Source organism: Euleptes europaea, chromosome 6 (assembly GCF_029931775.1).
Source record: "Euleptes europaea isolate rEulEur1 chromosome 6, rEulEur1.hap1, whole genome shotgun sequence".
NCBI classification, from domain to species: domain Eukaryota; kingdom Metazoa; phylum Chordata; class Lepidosauria; order Squamata; family Sphaerodactylidae; genus Euleptes; species Euleptes europaea.
Window position 1 is genome coordinate 97,634,644 of NC_079317.1, and position 18,048 is coordinate 97,652,691.

Sequence of the window (18,048 nt, forward strand, 5' to 3'; positions counted from 1 at the left end):
GGCAAGGAAATATATTGGGTAGAAAGAAGAGATAAGATAAAGCTGGAAGCCCTTGGATAATTAAAAGGGCAATATTAAATTCTGTACAGGCACCTACTCAGTTACTAGACAGGAAACAGATGAGAGGTCAGATGAACTCAAAATGCACAAATGTTATCTATTTCATCCAATCAAGAGTATAAAAGGGGTCTGGACACTATACATCTGTTTCACTGGCGCTTTCTTCCATTGCAAAGCACCTTCCACTGACAGAAGAGCCTCTTGCACTGGCAAAAGGCCCTTTGCAAGAAGGCTCCACCATTAGTGGATTGGATCCATAGGATTTTACCAGAGCTATTTGGAGAGTTTTCTTATTGCTTATGAGGCAACAGGTAAGTCTGCTAATGGTCCGTTATTTTTGTTTTAATAAAAAGTGTTATCTCTTTTCGTGAACTAGTGCAATGCTGTCAGAAAGAGGTAGCAATTATTACCACTTGAGGACTGGAATAATTTCTTTGTGAACAGCTGGGTTCCTCCACTGCATTTTGGGAAACAGGTAAGTTGTGTCTGGTTTCACCACCATTTGAACTTTGACCCACTAATTCATCTGAATTATTAGCCATAATGCTGACGACTGCTTCTCTCATCTCTGCCTGAAATATATGCAATTTCATAATTTAAAGGCACATATTATATTGCAATTTTTTAAAAAAAATCAATATTTCATAAATAAGAAATTTGACAGCAACCATTATGCTCAAGTGATAGGCAGAATGGGTAATTCAAACTGGTTGTTACAGCTAAATTTTGTTTCATCATTATGTCTAAACAATAAAAAATAAAATATGACAAACAATCTGAAAGAAAGAGATATATGCTGTTTAAATACATAAATACATAATTGCTTACAACAGTTAGATGGAAGTGCTAACAAATTACAGAAATCAAATGAATTACTAATAGCTTACAGCTATATTAATCCTAAAGATTTAATAACTTTTAAGGTTTTCCCCCTATGTCTAAGAAGCAGCATTCATTCACAAGAATTTAAGAGCCCTGCTAGTTGTAAGCCAGGGGCCATCTAGTCCAGCATCCTGTTTTCAGTAGTGGCTAGTTACATACTTCCAGGAAGATACAAGCAAGCCATGAAGGCAACAGCTTTCCCTGTTTTTTGTCTGCTTCTATAGGTTCCATTTAACTATCACGGCTAATAGTAGCCATAGGTAGCTATGGCCATTTATGCAGGGGTATTTAGTTCGCAGTCCCTGCTGGACTGCTTTGAGACTTCTTTTGCATTATTCATGATTTTACCGACCTTCAGGCGTGACTTCCCTCTGGCCTCGTTCTTCCCCCGCAGTTCTAGGATCCTGTCTTAGAATGAATTTAAATACAGCTTCGAGGCAAGAGCAACGCAAATTCCCCCTATTTCCATGCATCTCTCTTAACTTCAGGTTTCTCTACCCACACCTATTTTGGCTTCTCCCTCCCATGTGTCTGTCCCTCCCTTCCCTCAAAGCAAAGTACAAAAGAGGGAGTTAAACCTTCATGAAATGTGCAGGAAGACACTGAAGAGAGGCTGCAAAGGTTGGAAGCCAGCTCCCGGCAGGGAGCTGTTGAAGAAAGGAATACCCAGGAAAAGCACATGCAGTCCCTTTAAGAGCTGACCTGCCCCCTCCAAGTAAAGTGCAACAAGGCTGCGTTTTCAGGGGGAGGGACTCAAAAGCTCCGTGATTCACTGGAGATGGCTAATTAATCATAAAGTACTCCTGGAATAGGGGTGGGGAATCCCTCATGCATATGATGTTTGAGAATTCGGAGCAGAAAACTGCAGCAAACCAAATGCAAATTTTCCCTACATAAATGACCTATGTCTTCCATAAATGTGTCAAATTCTACCTAAGCCAATGGCCATCACCACATCTTGTGCCAGAAAATTCTGTTAATTTACTATGCATTGCGTGAATTATGCATTTTCCTTGCCCTGAATCTAATCAATTTCATTTCAAGATCATACTCATATTTTTAATCAGTGGAGCAGTAGTATGTCTCTAGTACATGACTGTACACCCTTATTTATTTTTAAATGTCTCTATCCTGCTTTTCTCAAAGCAGCTTCCAAACCAACCTAAAATATGCAAATTATAAAATAATTAAGCAACATAATCTAAATCTCCTCATGACTGTCACCAGCCACCAACATCAGGAGCACCATTACACAGACTTTATCATCAATAAATATTTTTGTCCAAGACACAAAAATATAAATTTTCAATAAAATAGCAAAAAGACAAATTGAATACTTACAAGTTCATCACAGAAAGAAGCAGTATCCTGAGGTAAAGTGCGGATACCATTACAAGATTCTACAGTACAAAACAGAATTGAAGAAAAGGTATGCAGACAATATTAAGTCTGTCCTTAGTTTAAATTAAACTGATTGAGTCCAAAAAGAATTGAGCAAACTGAAAATGCAGTCTTCATTAGGAACTGAGTATATTGTATCAGGCTTATTCAGAAATACTGGAGAGGGAGGAGAAACTGGCACTGTTGTTTGAGCCCAGCTCCTCTTATTGAAATCTAAACTTTCCTGTCAAAAGCATTTCACTGGGGAAAGTTTCTTATAGTAAACTTTAATCTCGCCTTGACAGTATCTAAACAAAACATTTTTTCAAATATCAATTTTAAAGAAATACAAGCATAAATATATGATATCTGACAAACATCAGTTTTATTTTACAGAAATAAATTCACAAAGGCAGTGTTCAAAGAGGGCATTGTGGATCTGAGTGAGTTCTTGTTGCATGCAACAAATGGCATTACATATGTATGTTCATCCTCATCTGCATCAATGTACCACTTTTACCCAATTCAATGAAAACCAGATGAGCTCCACAACGTTACTTTTATGTTATTGTATGTATGTTCTTTTATAAATAATTACTTTTGCTTTACTTTAATGATCATACAGCCGATTTGGCTCCAAACAGTGTTACACTAAGATGAAAACTTAAAAAAAGGAAATATATAGAGAGAGAATTAAGAATTTTTAATCTTAATCGACTGGGAATCAACTGCCTTTGCAATATTAAAATCCGCCCCTGCTAAAACAAAAACCTCAGATTATCCAATTCACACCTGGGTCCCAGATAAAAGGTTTTATCCATCTATCTCTTGCCTCACTGAGCAGGTCACAGTTGAACAGAGAATGTTGAAGTGTGCCTATTTGAGCAGAACCACATTGGCACACTCGCTCAAAATATGGCACCTTATTTAAATGACTCAGTAGCTCCCCTGATGGAATGGCATTCAATCTGGCCAACATAATTGTATGTAGCATGGGACTATCAGGAAGTCAAAGTATGTTGGAAGAGATTGCGGCAGCATTAAACCTAGGTATAAAGGTGAACATACTTTATGTGCTCTTATCGTAGTGCTTTTAAAATCCAGTTTTTGCAAGCAGCTCAGGATTAAAGAAAGAGCTGCTGATGGCCCATGATCTTTTAAGTCAAAAAGAGTAATTCCTAAAAACTGGATACGAGTTTGCTCCACAAGCTATGATAAGAATAAACTTGCAGTAGGTGTAAGTATTCATTCGACTCGTGGAGAATAGAATCTTAACCCACAATCTAAAGACTGCAGTCTAAATCCGAGCTTCAAGGGATCAATAGTCTAATTCTGAACGCAAAGGAACTCCAGCAATACAATTAGGAGCACCAGTAATTTTACAAAGGAAATCATTCAGGAGGGAAAATAGATTCTCCTCAGGCTTCAACCCACAAAGGTGCTCGGTACAGGAATTGTGATTCTACTTTACTGTTAAATACAGTGATAGCAACTGGAATGTACTGACCACCTTTAGAATAGAAAAAATGGGTTATTGCCTTCGTAGCAGTAAGCGCTTTGGTTCATGCATTTTTAATATGGGTTCTCCAGAGCATATTAGACTGAAAATAAGCCCCAAGATATTTAACTGGGTAACCTGTTCAATAAGATTACCGTTAACACACCAGAGATATCTCTGTGAAGGATGTGTTGTCTCTGTTGTCTCTCACTTTGTGCTGTACAAGTTGTGAATCCAGTTTGCAACAAGCTAGGATTCCAGCTTGTAGGGAAGAAGTTCATGTATTAAAAGTATAACTTTAGGGATGGCACCACTTCACTGAAGTATGCATACATATTAAAGGGTTTGCACTAGAGATAAGAAACACTTCACTAAAGTATGTAAGGAATATATGTTTTAAACATCTTATAGATAATACACTTCACTGAAGCACGTAAGAAATGTATGTTTAAACTTTAAATGTATACATAGCTTGGAGTTAATGGCCTCAGAACTTAGAGTTAATAGCCCAAAGAGCCAGGTATTATAGTGTAGCCGAAGTACAGAAGTTACCAGATAAGACAGTAGCTTAGATACCTCTCCAAGAGCATATTAAATCATGCAGTAGTTTATAGACTATCAGATAACACACCTGGCTAATTGGACAAATGTACGCCAAGATGAACATCCTTCACACATTATCTCACTTGGGGAAGGTAGGGAAGATATCTATCTAGCATCACAGGTGTAGAAGTTAGCACACAAAAACAAACAAACAAAGAAGATAGGGAAAAGGCCAAAGTCAGCCAAAGTCCAGAGTTAATTAAGCCAAAGTCCAAAGTATATGAGATCATGGGCATGTGTATTAGGTAACTAAAGATAAGAGCCTGAACTAGACAAAGGACTCACTAGAGAGATAAATATTCACCTGTACTGCTTGCTTTTTGAAGAGTTGTATTTTCTGTCCTGAGACAGAACTCTTCCTGCCGGCAAATAAAATTACCTCTTGCCCCAATAAGAGTACCTGAGTCGTCCTCGTTCTTGTAGAGTCTGTGCCATAGAGCGAGGCCTAGCTTTTGCATCCAACATCTTTTGACATGAGGACCTAGAGAACTGCATCATTTTAGATTTGCTATAATTAATAGTCAGGCCCGTGGAAGATTAATACTCTGCAAAAGAGCTCAGAAGTCGGCGTAGACCCACTGGAGTTCTAGAAAGTACCAATGTGTCATCAGCATAGAGTAGGATTGAAACAGGAATTTGTGCCAATACAGGGGAATGGAACTGCTGATTATTTAATCTGAGGGTCATGTCATTAAACAGAATGGGAGCCAGCAAACACCCCTGTCTTCCTTCTGTAAAGAAAAGGAATTGGACAGATGCTCTTCAGAACTACAGTGAACCTGGGCAGCTGAGAATTCATAAAGTCTTTACATTAGCTACAAAAGTCTCCAATTGATCGAGGTCTTCCCTAGTTTTTCCCATAGGCACTCCCTTGGTACTGAATTGAAGGCTGTTTGTAGATCTACAAAAAGGCCACACAAAGGCATCCTTTTGTAATGGCTGTATATTTCTTAGGCAAGTTATAAAATAATATACAATGATCAATGGTTGATCGTCCTTTAATGAAGCTTGCCTGATCCTGAGTAAAGTCCATTGGACCACTGAAGGCATATAATGTCGAAAAGTATTGTTCCCATGCCGCTGGAGGAATACAGAAAGTGATTAATTTGCAAGTACACTGAGAGGAAGAAATTAATGCCAAAATTGTTTGGAATTACTATTCAAGGCATTTATTAGAATGCTCCATCCATTCTAAATCGCCTCACGTTTCATTCTACGGATCATAATTTTATATTTTTCTTTCGATTGGAGAAGATCCCAGAGTGACAGGGTCAAGGTGCTGGGTTTGACCTTTAAAGCCTTACACGGTCTGGGACCTTCGTACCTGCGACCACCTCTCTTACTAGGATGCCAGATCCCCACTCACCTTCGGTGGGAGGTTTCTGTTGAGATTGTGTGCGTGTGCGCCGACACAGATTGTGTGTGTGCGCGCCGACACAGCACTTCCAGTTTACAACCGGAAGTGCTGTCTCACAAAGGGCCGCAGTGACTAAGTTTATAGACTAAGAGTTTGAGTGGTCTAAGGCTCCTCGCGAGGCGGCACACGTGTGCACGATTGCCTGCCGGCCCTCAGCTGGTCGGCGGGCAGAGGGTCACATTACCGGGGGCAACCCTACCTGGTATGCCCCCAAGAGAGCTTTATGCTCCATTAATAGCAATCTATCAGTGGTCCCTGGCCCAAAGAGCGTCCAGCTGTCCTTGATTAGGCCAGGGCCTTTTCACCCCTGTCCTCACCCTGGTGGAATTCTCTTCCATATGAGACCAGGGCCCTGCGGGATCTTAAAGAATTCCGCAGGGCCTGCAAAACAGAGATATTCCACCAGGCCTATAGTTGAGGACAGCAATGGTTCCATCAAATCTGGCCTCCCTGCCCCCACTCCTTTTATCATATCTCTCTAAATTATATGAGGGGTCCTGGTCGCATTGCCGTATTGATGATGGCCCTGGACTCTAATGATGCACCATCAGTTATATTGAACTGGTCAAATTTGTCATGATTTTAATAATTTTAGATAACTATATTGTATGTTTTATAAGAGCCCCATGGCACAGAGTGGTAAACTGCAGTATTGCAGTCCAAGCTCTGCTCACGACTTCAGTTCGATCCTGACTGAAGTTGGTTTCAGGTAGCCGGCTCAAGGTTGACTCAGCCTTCCATCCTTCCAAGGTTGGTAAAATGAGTACCCAGCTTGCTGGGGGTAAAGGGAAGATGACTGGGGAAGGCACTGGCAAACCACCCCGTAAACAAAGTCCGCCTAGTAAATGTTATATATAATGTTGTGAGCCGCCCTGAGCCCAGCTTTGGCCAAGGAGGGTGGGATAGAAAATAAATAAATAAATAAATAAACAAGAAGACGGAATTAAGGCATTTCCAGTAATTACTTTTAATAAACGTAGTAGCGCAATCCATCTAACTCAGTGATATTCTGTTGTAACTAGTTATGCTTGGATACCTGCCAGTTTGGTTCATGCCCTGCTTACTGGTTGTAAGCAGGGAGTTCATTCATTGAGCTGTTTGGACGTGTCTGAATGAATCTGGATGTGTCTGCTTTCCTGATTATGACTGTTTTCATACATAAATAGACTTTCTTCCCATCACTGCAGCCACTTCCTTTAATTTTAAAAAGGAAACAAGAAAATGCAAAAAAATCCTGATTTTTTTTAGTTAGAGACTTATTTTGCAGTGACTATGTATGCCATGTGCAAATCAACCTAGCTAAGTTTGTCCTGAGTAGTTGCAATAACTTCTCAAACAGATACCAATCACTATACAGGTACAAAATGCAGGTAAAGCAACTTAGCCAGTGTTGTAGTCAAAAAGGGCAAGAGTCCAGTAGCACCTTAAAGACTAACAAAAATATTTTCTGGTAGGGTATGAGCTTTCGTAAGCCACAGCTCACTTCTTCAGATACAGTTAGAATGTGAATCCATCGGTCTTTAAGTAGAGGAACAGTATGTAAATGTGAATAGCAGGCTTGATGGGATTAGATGTGATATGTAGAAGAGTCTGTGATGTCCAGGGGAGAGATGGGTGTGGAGAAATCAGCATTGGTAATGAGCCATGAATGAAACCACAATATTCAAAAACCAGTGGGAGAACATTTCAACCTTCCAGGACATTCTGTTGCAGATTTAAGAGTAGCAGTTCTCTTACAAAGGAATTTTAAAGGGCGATTGGAAAGAGAAACTGCTGAATTACAGTTGATATTCAAACTAAAGTCAATGCATTTACCTGGACTGAATAAAGACCTTGCATTCATGGCTCATTACCAATGCTGATTTCTCCACACCCATCTCTCCCCTGGACATCACAGACTCTTCTACATATCACATCTAATCCCATCAAGCCTGCTATTCACATTTACATACTGTTCCTCTACTTAAAGACCGATGGATTTACATTCTAACTGTATCTGAAGAAGTGAGCTGTGGCTCACGAAAGCTCATACCCTACCAGAAAATATTTTTGTTAGTCTTTAAGGTGCTACTGGACTCTTGCCCTTTTTGACTACTGCAGACAGACTAACACGGCTACCCACTGTGATATTAGCCAGTGCTGGTCATTTAAAAGATTCATCCAACTGTGCAGATGAAAAAGGGAGTGAACTGCAAGCTGTTCCATGCTTTCTATAAAACAATCAGTTTAATGAAACTGGGGGACACTGCCTCCTTTCCTGGAAATGAGATGATCTAGTTCCTGAACTGGACAAAAGCAGATGAAGGCTACCACAACCAAGCAGCTGTTCTGCAGGCACAAAGGTGCTCATGCTCAACAGAGCACAGTGAGGTGAACCAACCGGATGTGTAATTGCAGGAGTTCAAAGAAGGTATGTTCACCTGGCAATCATGTTAAAGTTTGCAGGGTGCCTAGTTATGACAGGCAGAGCTCTCGCAGACAGAGGAAGTTATTGACCATGGGTAGTTCTGCATGCAAAGCAGCTTTGACATGATTTTCATGGGGAAAGGAGTTGGTTTTGGCTCTCTTCTGGGACACATGATCACACTTGGCTAGCAGATCATCACTGAGTCTGTGAAAACTCTGGCCACACTATTAGGTCAGAAACAGGAGTGGCACTACTTTTTGGTATGGCACTATACCTATTTCAAGGTTGCCGTCTGAGATTAGGCAGATTAGACACTCGAAACAGTGTCTCTGAATATGACTGTAGTGGTTGGATAAGGTCATACGAAATTATGTGGTTACCTGATTATGTGGTTACCTGATTATGTGGTTGCCTGATGTGGTTGCCTTCAGGTGTGTTGGTTCTAAACCAGCGTGGTGTAGGAGAGCCAGCGTGGTGTAGTGGTTAAGAGCGGTGGACTCTGATCTGGAGAACCGGGTATGATTCCCCACTCCTCCACACGAGCGGCGGAGGCTAATCTGGTGAACTGGATTTGTTTCCCCATTCCTACACATGAAGCCAGCTGCATGACCGTGGGCAAGTCACAGCACTGTTAGAGCTCTCTCAGCCTCACCTACCTCACAGGGTGTCTGTTGTGGGGAGGGGAAGGGAAGGCGATTGTAAGCCGGTTTGGTTCTTCCTTAAGTGGTAGAGAAAGTCAGCATATAAAAACCAACTCTTCTTCTTCTTCATATAGGGCTTCAAAGGTCAGCACCAGCATCTTGAATTGTACCCAGAAACAAATTGCGAGCCAGTGTAGATGGGTCCAGAGAGATATGATCCCTATGAACCACTCCAGTCAACATCCTGGCTGCAGCATTCTGCACCAATTGAAGTTTCTGAACACGTCTCAAGGGCAGCCCACATACAGCACACTGCAGCAATATAATCCTAATGTAACTAGGGCATGCACTACCATGGCCAGATGTTTTCTACCAAGGAAAGGCTGCAGCTGGCTAACCGGTCAAAGGTTGTAAAAGGCACTCCTGGCCACAACCGCCACTTGCTTATTCAATAGTAGACCTGGGTCCAAGAGCACCCCCAGACTACATACCTATTCCTTCAAGGGGAGTGCAACCCCATCATAAATCCCTAGTCAGGTCTGCTGTTCATCAGTAGCACTTCCTTCTTGTTGAGATTAAGCTTCAGTTTTTTAGCCCACATCCACTTGAAAACTGCCAGCTATCGGTTCAGTGTTTCTACAGCCTCTTTGGTATCTGCTCGGAATGTGAGATATAGATGAGTGCCATTCCATTATTGGTGACAGCCCAGCCCAATAATGGGCTTCAGAAAGGATGTGGACAGAATGGAACAGGTGCAGATGAGAGTGATGAGGATGATCAAGTGGAGTAGCAACGCTGCAACTCAAGGGGGTGTTCCTGGGGCAAAAGGGGCTAGGATGCTGCCTAAAGGCAGCTCTGCCCCCTGGAACGTCTCCCAGGACACCGCCACAGGGACTTGCTGCAGTGCCGTGGCACAGGGACTTGCTGCAGTGCCGGGTCCAGTGTGAATATCCCCCATGCTGCAGTAAACGCCCCAAATCCTGGAATAAATGGGCACTTACACTGGCGCAGGGTCACACCGGCTCCTATGCCAATTTCCCCCCCCTTCAGGATTGCACTCTAACACAGAAACATAGATTTGAAAGAGGGCTTTGCAGGCAGATCTAGGCCTATCCCTGCTCCATGCAGGAAATCTACAACTAGGGCATTCACAACAGATGGCTGTCCAACCTGTCTGAAGATTCCCAGTGAGGGAGAGTCCATCCACTACCTCACCCCAGGCAACTTGTTCCATAGTCAAACTGCTCTTACCATGAGGAACTTCCTCACAATATTCAAATGAAATTAACCTTCCTGTAACTGAATCCTATTAGATACAGCCTCACTGTAAAAAGTAAAGGCCTGACACTCACCATCTAGAGCTGCACAGAGCAAATTCTTGCTCTGTTCTATGTGACATTCCTTCAGGTATTTGAAGAGCACAATCATTTCCCTTCAGTCTTCTCTTCATAAGGCTGAACATACCAGTTGCTTCAACTTTTCCTTGCAGATTTGTTGTCTGGAACCTCAGCCATCCTTGTTGCCCTCTTTAGAAACCATTCCAGTTTGCCTACATGTTTCTTAAAGTGCAGTGCCAAAAATGGACACCCCTTTCATGACTTTCTATCTAGACTGATGAAGTATCACTGATAAGCACTCTTTAAGTATGGCCCTCCAACCAAAAATGAATCCACCTGATCAGCTATTTGATTTAAAAAAACCTACAAACACCTGGCTAGTAACCCAATTTTCTAAAAACAAAACAAAACACACACACACACGGTAAGAATAGTCTGGCAGGATTTGTTCTTGACAAATCCATGCTGGCTTCTACTAATTACTGCATTGTTCAGAAGCACACCTGCTCACAGAATTAACACTTATCTGGGGCAAAAGGGAGCAAAAATAATAGAAGCAAACACATAGGAATATATATATATATTTCAAAATCACTTACCACCAGAACAAGCTGGTAGGACTTCTGATGATACAGAACTATTAATAATTTCTTTAATTTGGTCACAAGAAACACAATTATTTGCACCTGCAGCTGAAGTTAATGATGGCCTCAGTACCTAGAGAAAGAAAGCATATTGTTCAAATCTGATATTAAGCTTTTATTTATATTGTAAAAAAATAAACATTTGGTTTATATGAGAGGTTAAAATATGCACATGATTTAACAAAATAATCAAGGAGTAATTATTTCCTTCAGTCAGCTCTATAGATGTCTGCCTTATTAAAAGTCAAACTGAATAAGTTGTTTCATGTTCATGCTACTTCTGTTTCAAACTGAACACATTTATACTCACGTTTTTATTTGAAGAATTAAAATTTATCTAGAGAAATTAGAACAAATATTCAAATTTATTTGTTACAATGCTTCCAAAATGTAGATTGGCAGCAGATTAGATAAAATAGCAAAGCAAAATAAAAGCAAAAACTACAATGACAACCCCAGCCCACAGTAACACTACTTCTTCATTCATCTAAAATGCAGAATAAATTAAACCAGCTACATCTGGGAATCAATTACAATGTGGTAAAAATCAACAGTGTATCTCCCCCTCCTTTATTTTATGCTTGTTTTCTTCATTGCAAAAGTACTTTCAGATGTGGGGTATCTCCAAAACACATTTATACTGTGAGAATGTGACATCCCACCCACCCTATAAGGGCACTCCTATCTATATTCCCCTCATTCAAACCTCCTCCTGTCTGTTCCACCCCAGCTCTGCCAATGAAAGCCATTCCTGTCACCCTGACCTGTCACCACACCCAGTGTGGTATAGTAGTTAAAAACGCTGGACTAGGATCTGAGAGACCCAGGTCTAAATTTCAACTCTTCTAGGGAAGCTTGCTGGGTGGCCCTGGGTCAGTCACACACTAACCTACCCCACCGATAGAATATAATAGGTTGTAGTGAAGATAAAATGGAGGACAGGAGAATGATGTAAGCCATTTCGGGACCCCACTGGAGAAAAAGGCGGGGTATAAAAATAATAGATATACTGTATAAATATATAAATAAATGGTAGTGAAAGGGAACCTCCATGTTCAGAATGAATGCATCTCTGAATACCAGTTGCTGAAAAAAAAAAATAGTGGCATGGCATCCAGTGGCAGTAAATGATGTAGCAAGAGTTCATGAATCCAAACTGTCAGTTTTTTGGGTGGTCTCCCAAAATATATGCATTATAACAGAGCCACAGAGAAGCCTACTTTTGCACATGGATCACCACTGGTATGGGCCCATATTTTATAAAATTCTCTCTAATTAAGGCACCATATCTGCAAAATGTGTTTGCCAGTTCAAAAATATTGCTCCTATTCTCCACCCATGTTTTGAAAAGTGAATTTAGTTAGGATCAACAGTACATTACTATATATCCCACACTGTAGAAACATAGTACTCAACTGGTGATTTTAACCTAATACAATTAAAAACAATTATTAATTTAGACAATCTTACTGGTATCATTTCAATATTTGTATTAACTGCTCCATTAGAAGAGTTGGTATCAAGAGATAACTCAGAATTTCCATGCTGTGTCATTAAGGAAGATGGACAATGGATATTGTAGGAATGCAATTGCAGCTGAGGTAAATATGCACATGTTGATTCTTCTGAAGTAGTCTGTTCTGGTAATCCCTGATGTTTTCCAAAGTCCTCGTCACAATCTTGTGGCTGCATTTTGACTTCAAGAACTACATTCTCACTTTCTTTAAGAGTATATGTCAAGTGATCAACTGTACTTTTGTCCACATTACTAAAGCAGGTATCTTGACTGCAGTGGAATCTGTCAACTGGTTTATTAATTAAATCACTCTTCATGTTAAACTTTTCAGAACTAAATACCTTCTGCTGGTTAAATACTTCATTTACAAATCCATTATCCATACTATTTATATGTTTTCCCACATGTACAGCCAGGCTTTCAATCTGTTTGTGTTTGTTCTCTGTGGAGACATCTAATTGTCCTAGGTCATCTTTCATCTTGGTAGGTGAGTCCACTTCAAAATAAATAAACAAACAAACAAATAAATAATCTAGCAAAATACATCCGACATAAACCCCAGTCCTGAAATATGCTTAAAAAATATTAGTGCAACACTTTGCTTTAAGTATCCTGAGAATGCACTATTAGTTATATTTACTTCAGTAGCACTACCATGCCTGCTTACCTGTAAAGCAATTGCTACAGACTTGCTAGTCTTTTCTAAATCTGTGAAGTCCTGAATGATTTATTAGGCTAGGGTCTATCTAAACAGACCCATACACCCATTTCCATTAGATGTAAGTGAAAATTACCTGTCCATTATCCCTGAAGATATTTGTTTAACATGAATATTTGCATATTGTATACCAGAATGAACTGTTCTATGTGAGCCCCATGGTGCAGAGTATTAAGCTGCAATACTGCAGTCAAAAGCTCTGCTCATGACCTGAGTTCGATCCCGACGGAAGTCAGTTTCAGGTAGCCGGCTCAAGGTTGACTCAGCCTTCCATCCTTCCGAGGTCGGTCAAATGAGTACCTAGCTTGCTGGGGGTAAAGGGAAGATGACTGGGGAAGGCACTGGGAAACCGCCCTGCAAACAAAGTCTGCCTTGGAAACGTCGGGATGTGACATCACCCCATGGGTCAGGAATGACCTGGTGCTTGCACAGGGGACTTTACCTTTACCTTTATGAACTGGTGTAGCAGTTAAGAGCGGTACAGTTTAATCTGGAGAACCAGGTTTGATTCCCCACTCCTTCACATGAGTGGCAGACTCTAATCGGGTGAACTGGGTTGGTTTTCCCCCCCCCCTACACATGAAGCCTGCTGGGTGACCTTGGGCTAGTCACAGTTCTCTCCGAACTCTCTCCTCCTCACCTACCTCACAAGGTGTCTGTTGTGGGGAAAGGAAGGCGATTGTAAACCAGTTTGAGACTCCTTAAAGGTAGAGAAAATTCTTCTTAATTTCTCATCATTTATTATATAAGCAAAAGTTAATAAAACACGAATGTTTGGATATTCAGTACACACTCGCAAAGTGTGATATTGTCTTGTGAGATATTGTCTTGAAATATTGTTTCATGCAATTGAAATATTTACTATTCATTCCAATGGTAGGCTTAAAATCTAGTATGCAGCAACGATCTGTTGGTTTTTTGTTTTGTTTTTTTGCCATCTGACTTATGGCGACCTTTGTAAGGTTTTCAAAGCAAGCGATGTTCAGAAGTGGTTTGCCATTGTCTGCCTCCATGTCACGACCCTGGTATTCCTTGGAGGTCTCCCATCCAAATACTTGCCAGAGTTGGCCCTGCTTAGCTTCTGAGATCTGACGAGATCAGGCTAGCCTGGGCTATCCAGATCAGGGCCCAGCAATCTGTGCACATAGCAAAAAACAAAAATATTTAATATAAAGTGTAGTGTCCTTTTAAAATTTAAAGTTCTACATAAGCTTTCCACAATTTTCTAATCAGACTTTTTAATGATTTCTTTGGAACAGTGTGTCTGCTTAAAACCATTCTATGAAAATGAATGTGTATATCAAACATGACTTGTGTGGCGACCACTTCATTACTAAGAATTACAGTCTGCTATGATTTCACCCGTTTCATCAGCCTATTATAGAGGACTATAAATACATACAGCTGCCTCATACATAACTGTGGTACACTGCACATGGTTTAAGGTTTACCATCTTACTTTATACACTAAAACTGTGAAGTTACCATATGTTCTCAGGCCTCTGTGGATAAGAGGACTTGAGCTTCTGCTCCCCAGTATAGGAGACGACGTGTGGGGATTTCCTGCTGAGAGAGGTAGAGGCTAAAGTGTGCCGACTGGACTTGTCATCTCAAGAGGTATGTTGTTTACCAGGTGCATGCATCCAGGATGTGACAGAAAGGCTAGAAAGACTCATCAATCCCACAGATTATTATCTCTTCCTGCTAATCCATGTGGGAACACTGCCCAGTACAACCCAGAACATGATAAAAGAGACCATGATGCCCTGGATAAAAAGGTGAAGGGCCTGGGAGCATAGGTTGTGTCTTTGTCTGTTGTTCCTGTTGAAGTTTGTGACTTAAGAAGAGAGAGAAGAATGCTGAAAATAACCAACTGGCTACGTAGATGGTGTTGTCAGGAAAGGTTTGGTTTTTTGGACCATGGCTTACACTTTTGAGATGAAGCTCTTCTGTTGGGAGATGGTTTGCACCTCACAAGGGTAAGAAAAACGTATTTGGTAAGAGCCTTGCAAACCTGTTAAGGAGGGCTTTAAACCCTGTGGGGGAGGGAGACCAAAATGCAAAGTCTAGTACGATGCCAATAACTGGAGGTAAGAACACTAAAGATGTGCAGGGAGTGGCATATATGCAGGGAACCATTAATTTACAGGTACAAACATGAATGAAACACTCAGGGCACATAAACCATTGATTCTGATGTCTCTACTCTGATGCCCAGAGTATGGGAAACAAGCAGGAGGAACTTGAAGCCCTAATACTGGAAGGGGACTATGACCTAATAGGCAGTACTGAAACCTGGTGGAATGACCCAATAGGAACATTAGGATTGGGGGGTACAACTTGTTTAAAAGGAATAGTAAGGAAGGGGGAGGAGTAGAACTGTACGTCAAGAAGGTGTATACTTGTGAGGAAACATGAATCTGAGCATGGAAATTCATTTGAGAGTCTCTGGGTAAAAATAAAAGGAGTCAGAAATAAAAGTGATATTATGGTGGGGATACCCTACCAGAAAATATTTTTGTTAGTCTTTGAGGTGCTACTGGACTCTTGCCCTTTTCCTACTACTGGAAAAGACAGCCATGCTAGGAAAAGCTGAGGGCAGCAGGAGAAGAGGAAGGCCCAACAAGAGATGGACGGACTCAATAAAGGAAGCCACAGCCTTCAATTTGCAAGATCTGAGCAAGGCTGTCAAGGATAGGACGTTTTGGAGGAATTTCCTTCATAGGGTCGCCCCGAGTCGGAAGCGACTTGACGGCACTTCACACACACCTTCTCCCTCCACACTTTCCCGCCTTTTCCTTTCCATCACGGGCACTCGGCCGCAGTTTGTGGAAGAGCCGTTAGTGGGGGCTGGGGAGCCTCCTGAGGGAACAGCTGGGCGGGGCGCGCGCGAGTCGGAAAGGGCGGGAACCGGTTTCTCTCCACACACGCACTCCCCTCCCCCACCCCCCTGAAAGGACGAGCCCTACAGGGCTGGAGCGCGCGGGGTGGCGACGCTGCTTCTAACCCCCGCGGCCGCCCCGGCTCAAAGCGCGCAGACGGGGGACAAGGGGCAGCTGACTTCCTCCCCGTCAGGCCTTCCTGCGGTGTTAGAAAAGGGCAAGAGTCCAGAAGCACCTTAAAGACTTAACAAAAAACATTTTCTGGTAGGGTATGAGCTTTCGTGAGCGGCAGCTCGCTTCTTCAGATACCTGAAGAAGTGAGCTGTGGCTCACGAAAGCTCATACCCTACCAGAAAATATTTTTGTTAAGTCTTTAAGGCGCTACTGGACTCTTGCCCTTTTCTACAAAAGCACTGAGGTACTACTGGACTCTTGCCCTTTTTCTACTACTGCAGACAAGCTAACACGGCCACCCACAGTGAATTAAAGACAGATGGATTCACATTCTGGCTGTATCTGAAGAAGTGAGCTGTGGCTCACGAAAGCTCATCCCCTGCCAGAAAATATTCTTGTTAGTCTTTAAGGTGCTACTGGACTCTTGCCCTTTTCTACAAAAGCACTAAGGTGCTACTGGACTTTTGCCCTTTTCTGCTACTGCAGACAGACTAACAAGGCCGCCCACGGTGAATTAAAGACAGATGGATTCACATTCTGGCTGTATCTGAAGAAGTGAGCTGTGGCTCGCAAAAGCTCATACCCTGCCAGAAAATATTTTTGCTAAGTCTTTAAGGTGCTACTGGACTCTTGCCCTTTTCTACAAAAGCACTGAGGTGCTACTGGACTCTTGCCCTTTTTCTGCTACTGCAGACAGGCTAACATGGCGACCCACAGTGAATTAAAGACAGATGGATTCACATCCTAGCTGTATCTGAAGAAGTGAGCTGTGGCTTGCGAAAGCTCATCCCCTGCCAGAAAATATTCTTGTTAGTCTTTAAGGTGCTACTGGACTCTTGCCCTTTTCTACAAAAGCACTGAGGTGCTACTGGACTCTTGCCCTTTTTCTGCTACTGCAGACAGGCTAACACGGCGACCCACAGTGAATTAAAGACAGATGGATTCACATCCTAGCTGTATCTGAAGAAGTGAGCTGTGGCTCGCGAAAGCTCATCCCCTGCCAGAAAATATTCTTGTTAGTCTTTAAGGTGCTACCGGACTCTTGCCCTTTTCTACAAAAGCACTGAGGTGCTACTGGACTTTTGCCCTTTTCTGCTACTGCAGACAGACTAACACGGCTGCCCACGCTGAATTAGACAGATGGATTTACATTCTAGCTGTATCTGAAGAAGCGAGCTATGGCTCACGAAAGCTCATACCCTGCCAGAAAATATTCTTGTTAGTCTTGAAGGTGCTACTGGACTCTTGCCCTTTTCTACTACTGCAGACAGACTAACACGGCTACCCACGGTGAATTAAAGACAGATGGATTTACATTCTAGCTGTATCTGAAGAAGTGAGCTGTGGCTCACGAAAGCTCATACCCTGTCAGAAAATATTCTTGTTAGTCTTGAAGGTGCTACTGGACTCTTGCCCTTTTCTACAAAAGCACTAAGGGGCTACTGGACTTTTGCCCTTTTCTGCTACTGCAGACAGACTAACAAGGCCGCCCACGGTGAATTAAAGACAGATGGATTCACATTCTGGCTGTAACTGAAGAAGTGAGCTGTGGCTCACGAAAGCTCATACCCTGTCAGAAAATATTCTTGTTAGTCTTTAAGCTGCTACTGGACTCTTGCCCTTTTTCTACTACTGCAGACAGACTTAAACGGCTACCCACTGTGAATTAAAGACAGATGGATTCACATTCTGGCTGTATCTGAAGAAGTGAGCTGTGGCTCGCGAAAGCTCATCCCCTGCCAGAAAATATTCTTGTTAGTCTTTAAGGTGCTACCGGACTCTTGCCCTTTTCTACAAAAGCACTAAGGTGCTACTGGACTTTTGCCCTTTTCTGCTACTGCAGACAGACTAACACGGCTGCCCACGCTGAATTAGACAGATGGATTTAC

The 18,048-nt window shown here is 41.9% G+C and overlaps 1 protein-coding gene across 1 annotated transcript in view; it reads right to left on the bottom strand.

The window, feature by feature from the left end:
- The window catches only part of TESMIN (testis expressed metallothionein like protein), a 45,037-nt gene extending 32,173 nt beyond the window's left edge, over positions 1–12,864 (bottom strand). Inside the window, exons 1-4 of the mRNA XM_056851974.1 lie at positions 12,340–12,864; positions 10,825–10,942; positions 2,284–2,342; positions 471–632 (exon numbers count right to left, since the gene is read on the bottom strand). Of these exons, the coding sequence (XP_056707952.1) occupies positions 471–632; positions 2,284–2,342; positions 10,825–10,942; positions 12,340–12,864 (864 nt within the window). The remainder of the gene's footprint in view (positions 1–470; positions 633–2,283; positions 2,343–10,824; positions 10,943–12,339) is intronic.
- Between the last annotated feature and the right edge of the window lie 5,184 nt (positions 12,865–18,048).